Raw genomic sequence first — 7,922 nt, 5'->3', positions numbered from 1 at the left:
GAAAACGCCCCCACTACCATAAGCACATTGACCATTTCTAGTACAAGTTTTTTTTGCTTCAACAGTCTCTTATCTTTTCAAACTTTTATACATAAATCACTTTTTATCCTTATTCAAAGAAACATTTTTGTTCCACATTGAAGTAAAAATTTATCTTAATAACCACGTTAAGTTGATGAAATATTTAGTTTTATCATGAATATAGATTAATATCTTCCATACATTCATTGATTTTCTAGAGACACCACATTTTATTTCTGCATGCTTGTTCTCTGAAGACATTATTATATCCATTTTCAAGTTAACATCAAGACTTCAAGGGTGTTTGGTAGATCAATTTAGTGATTTAAAGTAACTTAATAACTTAATATTAGAATTTAAAGTTAAAAATGATCATAAGCATTAAGTCAAAATAGTTAATTTATTCTTAATTTCAAATATTTATTTTATTTTATTTGTCTACATCTAATAACAATACACTTAACAACCATGATTTCATATTCAAAACTCATTTTTTATAGTAAATATTTTAAGGTTACTTTATATATTTATAATACTTTAAGCATGGATGTTTAATATAAAAATTTATTATTTAAGATTAATAAAAATAAATATTAATTAAAAATAATAATAATAAATATCAATTACAACTTATGAGAGTTAATATATCAATTTGATAATTTAGAATAAATTTTAAATTAACCTTATCAAATAGTCTTGATATTTAAAGTAAACAATAAATGATAAATTTTAAATCAACAACTTAAAAATAATTCAACTTAAAGTTAATTTAAGTCATTAAGTAGTAAGTTTTAAAGTTTTACTAAATACTCACTTATTTTCAAAATAAGCTAATTAACATTATAAATCAAGGTATGTCATCTTACAATCACATCTGAATTTTCGCTTGTCGTTAACCATGATGAAATCATGCATTCAAGAGTTCATTTCAATGTCAACTTGATTTCAAATTCTGAAAACAGATACATATATTGCCTATGGTTTACTTTCCAAGCCATAGAGCTCTAACAAATGATCAGTAGCAAGTTTCCAAGAGTACCATAATTAATGAGTTAAACTTTTTGTTGCTCTCACTATAGTAATCCCCCATAGAAGGGTATATCAAGGTTAGTCAACCAAGTATCTCCCATTGTGAAATTATATACAGTAAAATTCACAGCTTGTGAAGCATTCATCAGAGTATAACCAGGCCATTGCACTCTCATACTAGTATTTGCACCTGGCCCATAATTCTCGAACTCTCCATAGTAAAGGGTGTCCAATCCCACTGTTCCATTCCATTCCAGCCATCCCACTGGATCGATGAGGCTGCCAATATAGGACTGCATGTACACAGTCCTGGAGTACTGCTTCCATGGACGACCCAGATAATTCAAGGTGGAGTTCAAGTCCATGGCTAAGTCAGGGGCAGCTTCAATGGTGCAGTTGTGAATGGAGATGCCAGTGTTCTGATTTGGATCCATCCGCCCCTGGGCTGTGAAGGCGTTTTTCTGATTGGGCATGGGCTTTCGAGCATACAAGTTGCAGTTCTGAAAGATGCAAGCAGAGTTCCCAAAGATGAAATCTACAGTTCCATATACGATGCAGTCCCTGTAGAATTGCCTTAGAGAATGTGCATAGAGTGTGTCTTGATATCCTTCAAAGCTGCAGCGGTAGAAGGTGGAGAGATCAGCATTGTTCCTCACGGCTACCGCTTGGTGCTTCTCTGGACCGGCTGTGTTCCTGAATGTTATGTCTATGGCTACAAATCTCTCTCCAGATACAGCTGCATCATATATAAGTGATCAGAATTAAATATACAAGCTGATAAATCCATTTGGAGAAAGACCCACCAAATGTAATTAAACCATGAAAATTAATTCACTCACCGAATGTGGCAGAATTGAAGGTGGTCCAGCCATCAACCACACTTCTGTTTCCTGTGATCACAGTGCGATTAATCCCGTCTCCTAGCAGCATTATACCCTTCTTATATTTGGGAACCATGGGATACTCCTCATAGTATCCTTCTTTCACATAGATTACGAAGTAGCCGTCCTCAATATTGGAACTGTTGGGAGCAAATGAGATGGCATCTGCAATGGTAGTGAAGTTGTCGGTACCATTTGGTGACACAGTCACAGTATTGCTAACCAGAACCCCTCCATCCACCAATTCAGCAAGAATCCTTCCTCCTCTCGACGACCCCCTTGATGTATTCAAAGACCCTTTCTTCAGAACCTGCAGATAAATTGATCAGTTTCTTCTTATTCAGCATTATATGATTGCTGTATTATTAACCTATGCATGCATATGCTTAACTATATGATCGATTCAGGGATTCAAGATGATACTTAAAAGGTGATTAGTAAATCAATTTAATAACTTAATTTCACTTAATAACTTAATTTAATAAGTTATTCTAACCTAATAAAAAATAACTAAACGTTTATTAGCTTATTATTTAAATTCAATAATTTTTCTGTGATGAACAGATTTTTTATATAACCCGTCTTCAAGTATGAGCACCAACTCCCTCGGATTCTATAATTGCTTTACAAAATATCTGCCTTAGAAAAATGTGCCAACGCGCGTCTTTTCAGACATCTGGCAAGCAAATGGTTCATGCACTTGGATCATGGGTTGGCTTATCTTAAAAATTGGCCGGTAGGCGCGACACAAATTTTGTCCCATCCATATCATACCTCATCTGGGCATCCCACCGGACCCTAGGCCCTGAAAAGGTTATGGGCTCCTTATCCAAATCATTGACAAAAACAAAAATAAATTATTGTCATCTTTCCCTTTTCTTAGTCATTCCTTGTCCGGGTCACTAAAAAATTTTGTACACATATAAAAAGAGATTACTCATCATAGTGGCCTTACTCTACTAAAAATATATCAGATTGTGATAATATTGATGATTAAAAAATGACTAACCACTTAAATTTCTTAACATTTTCTAATAATTTAATGGTTAGAATCCAACATTTCTTAGATTCCTTCCAAATAGGGTTTAAATATGCAAGTCATGTGATCATGGGCAACCCCACAAAGCAGAGGCTTGGTAATTGACAGCTCAAGAAACTATCTCACCAAGTTGGGAAATGAATAGCATGTTTGACTTGAATGCATGTGGGTGTGGGTGTGGCTGACTCAACAAATTTTGAAATAACCCAGTCCTTCCAAACTCTCATACTGACTCTATTTATTACTCCCATGCTTTCGAGCCTCACGCCACTTCAGTTCAAACTTCAAACCCTACGCGGAATGTATATAAAATATTCGTTCGTGTCTTATTATGTATCTCTTTTATAATAAGATAAGCATGTTTTTACCAATTTTTGCAGTCTTATATCACACAAATGATTCCTATTGCCAATTTTTATTGGCTTTAATACATGTTTTTACTATGTTCCCGGGGGAGGCTGATGTCATTTTTTACTTAACTCTGACCCATTCAACGAGGGTTTTAATTGGTTTGGTTTGGTTTGGTGTCCATCTTTCAACTTCACTAGATAATGACTGCATATAATATTTTGGTATCGTCCAAGAAAATCTATAAAATCTTGACCAATTGAGTTGGAACTCCTACAGTCCACCGTGACTCAATCATAGCTTTTTTCCTACTTATTTTAACAGCACTACTTCCAATAAAAGCAAGGAAGAAATGATATATAAAAATAAAAAGGAAAATGAAAAACCTCGAGACAAGAGTGACGTTGTGTATTACCTCGATGATCTTGGAAGTCGGTTCGCGAACCCGGTCCAACTCCTTGAGGAACCGGTTCTCAGTCAGTCCACGTCTCTTGCGCCGCTTCCGAGTCTGGCTTAGTGCTCGACTCACCAACCCCAGTGAGACACTGTACAACTGATTAGCATTGGACAGCGGCGCTAACAATGCAGCCACCATCGAGTTCCTAGAATCCACGAGCCCGTCGTAACAGGTCTGCTGATTCGTGACGATCCCGCTAAGCAGAGTTCTGACGCGCTCCACCAGCTCATCTGTCATCAGCTCGGCTGACTTCAACTCCCCAGAAATCGTCTGCAAATAGTCCACATTCAGCTCCGACAGCTGCCGGCAGTCGTCCAGAGCTCCGGCCTCCGCGTGGCTCATTGGCCACCGCTGATTATGGGTCAGGTAGTGGCCGATGAGCTCCGACATTCTCCTAGCTTGTTTCAGGCACTGCTTCACAGAGAACTGACCGTAGGCGTCAGGACGGACCGGCGATGACCGGAAAGTAGAGAGAATGGATCGACAGAGCTTGGGATAGAGTGTGGCTTTGCATGCAGCGGAAGGGGTGAGCGGCGGAGCTTGGCCCGAAATGAGGAGAGCCGGTGAGAAAGAAAGGAAAGTGAAGAACAAGATGAAGAGAAAGAGATAGAGTTGCATTGTGGGTGAATGTTGTTTCTTGGTGGAGGAGATGTGAGGTTGAAGAGGGGGTGCATGAAAGAATATATAGGGAAGATAAAAGAGAATGAAAGCGCGTGAAAATAATTGTGGGTTAGGCTATGGTGTCTGCTTGTGGATTTTGTCAAAGAATGGGCAGAGGAAATACGATAGGAAGGTCCAAAGAGAACAGATGAGACGAGACCCAGGGAAAGGGAAGTATGGTAAAAGAGAAAATGAGACAGTGAGAAGAGAAGAGTAGTTATACTATAATAAATGGTAATTATTACAGTTTGGTACTCTACCAGAGCCTTTGGCCTTCACCTTCAACTCAAATTTGGCCAAGTGTAGCTGAAATCCACCCACTCTATTTATCATTCAAAAGTAAAAACATAAATGGTAGGGAAAATGATTGGTGGTTTGTTGATAGATTTAGTTATGTATTATGTCAGATGGAGGATATTAGTTTATGCATTGATTGTATTTGAAAAAGTACTTTCAACCCTTAATTATACAGAGTGATTTGTAATTTAATTTCTTTTTAAGTGTATAATTGAAAGAAGTATCAATTTGAAATACAAAATCATTTTTTTGCCTTTAGTTAAATGTAAAGGGGTAGATCATATATGCACATGTCCTAATTAGTGGGAATTTCCATGGTAATTTTTTTTTTGTTAATAAGTTGTTAATTCAAAATTTTAGGCATGGGTTTGTGGGATTTTATTACTATTGATTGCGAGTGATTTTAATAAAATATATATTTTAATTTTATTATAATTTTATGTTTAAAATTTTTGTTAAAAATATTTTTATAAAGAATTAGTTATTTCTTACCCATAAATCAAAAAATATTTCTAATAATTTATTCTATAATAAAACGTTTAACAAATACTAATTTAAGAATCATTTCAAATAGTTATCCAAAATATTTTAACCTTATAAAGAAAACGGTTTTCAAATATTAAAAAAAGCTTCCAGTTCTCATATATAGCACTTCTCAAATGAGTTTGATATATAATGTTGGAGGTTGAACTCTCTAGTTAACTCGTGAGGTTTGAAGGAAGTAGCGCTCATCGAGAAATATGTAATGATTGATCGAGTTTGTCCCTATTATATATTTAACACTTTTATGTTTTAGGATTTTATTTTTTTTAAAAGCACAATCTTAATTGAGAATTTTTTTCTTTTTTTTCGAGAGTTTCATTATTAAAACTTTTCTAATTTGTTTTTATTAGTGGATTGTAAAGTGTTTTGCACTTTGTAAACATAAGGATTACATTGATTGTCAAATCATATTAGAATTTTTTATCCTTTTTATTATTTTCTACTCGTGCATGTGTATGATTTGATTATCACATTGAGATGTGGTAAAAATTTCCTAAATAATCCACATAATTTTTACCTATGTGGATGGAAGAATATTGTAAGGGAAGAATCCAAGCAGAACAGAAAATTTTTAAGCAACTAAAGCAACCCGTATTAAAAGTTGTGAACATGATTAGGATGTGCATGCTTCTGCTTTAAGACTTAACTTGTAAAAATGAAACTAACATATATGGTTGGGAAATGTCAACTCAATCCGGTAGCTGGCAGGAACACGTGGTTGTGCCACAACTTATTCAATCCTTAACGTGGGAATTGTTCAGTTATCTTAAATAATGGCGACTGGCTGACTATGACCCACCGACTTCTCTCAAGTAATTTTTATAAAGAGAAAAAATCTGCCCATCCTTCAAGTGGTTTTTGTGAAATCTGAGACTAAATTCTAATATTATTATAATTTCTCAGGCAAAGTCATGGTGTAAACTATGTCCTCTATTGGACTTAAACCATTTGTTGAGTTCAATATTCCTTCGTTGGGCTTGTATACTTGTATATTCCCAGGCCTGCATTTTTTTAATTTTAAAATATGATAAATTTTGTTAAATAAAACAAAATAATAATTGAATAAAGATAAGGTTCAAATTAATATAGACAATAATGATACTAATTCAAATATTTGCATAATAAGAAGAAAATGTAAAAGTACTATGAAATTGAATAATATAACCTATAACAATCTGTACCAAATCGTGTAAATATTATCTATTTTTTACTCAAAGAGATCCTTACAACTTTAAAACACGTTTAGAGAGTTAAAAGAAATTCATACGGGTTAAGAAAGATCCATACATTATAGGGGTTTGTTTGACCCTGTAAGGGGTGTTTATCTATTTAGTCCTATAATTCCGTAAGATACAATGAAAATATTGTGTATATATGAGAATATGTTTATGATATTCCACATCGAATAAAAGAAAAAGTTTATATATATATATATAGAGGTTCTTATTAACCATATAGAAGTGTTTTAGAGTTATGAATGTCTTTTTTAACTTAAAATGGACAATATTTACACGGATGCGAATTATTACATAACCTAATATAAAAATCATCCAATTTATAAGTAGTGATAAATTGATTAGAATTAAGGGAAATCATTGTGTATATTAAAAATCAAATTAATAAAATATTGCATAACGTAAATGACTTAAAAAAACCATAGTGGGCATGCTACGTTGACACCTAAGTTAGGTCTTATTTGGAAGGAGGTAACAAAAACTTCTTTCAGAGTCAAAGAAAAGCAACATTTTAGTTATGACCTTACATGTTTTGTTTTTCTATTTTTAAAGTCGTTTCACAAGAATTCATCTTAATTATGGGATATAAACCCGGTAGCCTGTTTTGTGCTCCAAAGGGTGGCTAAATTGAATCTTAAGCTCTATTTGGTAACTATTTCTTTTAAATAATTTTTTGTTTTCTAAAAAAAAAAAAATGAAAACTCATGTAATTATTAGAAAATAAAAAATATATTTTTTCTTAAAAATAAAAAATATATTTTCTCTTAAAAATAAAAAATAAGTCATTAATTACTTAATAGAAAATATATAAAAGGGTTAAAATTAAAATATTACATCTAAAAGTTATTTTTAAAATATCTTTAAAATTAAAAACACATGTGTCAGCTTCTCAAATAGATTTTTATTTTATAGGATATTGAAGAACTTAAAAATTATTTTTAGAATACTTTTTTTAAAAAGAAAACTTTTTAAATAAAGGCTTCTTTTTATGTTCGATTTTTTTTTATCTTTGAGTTTGACGATTTAAATTATTGTCATTAAACTTTTAAAAAATTACTAATTAATAATTTAATCCTTAATTTTAAAATCAAGTTTTCGATTAAAAAAAAAAATAAAGTGTGCTCACTTTGCTTTCAACTAATTTCAGTCTTCGCCTCGATTATTAATTAAGTACACTTGTTGGGTTTCCTTTAAATATTCATTTCTCACAATCTCATAATTTAAGGGTCCTAGGTTGTCCGTGGGTTTCTTAAACTTAACTATAAGTCTATAACCATATATGTTCCAAACGATCCTTTACAATTTGCCATGTGTCTTTTACAGGTTCCTCCATTCATACGTCTTTGATTTGGTCAATCAACTCGGTTGCTTCTTTATTTGCCCCATCAACTCGGTTGCTTCTTTGTTTGCCC

At 33.0% G+C, this 7,922-nt stretch overlaps 1 protein-coding gene across 1 annotated transcript; it reads right to left on the bottom strand.

Moving 5' to 3' along the window:
* Positions 1–943: 943 nt before the first annotated feature.
* On the bottom strand, positions 944–4,565 carry LOC100262623 (probable pectinesterase/pectinesterase inhibitor 25). The gene is made up of 3 exons (XM_002273391.5): positions 3,734–4,565; positions 1,890–2,241; positions 944–1,786 (listed from the first exon to the last, which is right to left on the bottom strand). The coding sequence occupies exons 1-3, from the start codon at positions 4,391–4,393 to the stop codon at positions 1,095–1,097; spliced, it is 1,704 nt and encodes a 567-aa protein (XP_002273427.2). The 5' UTR covers positions 4,394–4,565; the 3' UTR covers positions 944–1,094.
* Between the last annotated feature and the right edge of the window lie 3,357 nt (positions 4,566–7,922).

The sequence above is a fragment of the Vitis vinifera genome, chromosome 13 (assembly GCF_030704535.1).
Source record: "Vitis vinifera cultivar Pinot Noir 40024 chromosome 13, ASM3070453v1".
NCBI lineage: Eukaryota > Viridiplantae > Streptophyta > Magnoliopsida > Vitales > Vitaceae > Vitis > Vitis vinifera.
Note: the sequence above shows the minus strand (reverse complement) of the source record. Positions and strands in the feature narration are given on the sequence as shown.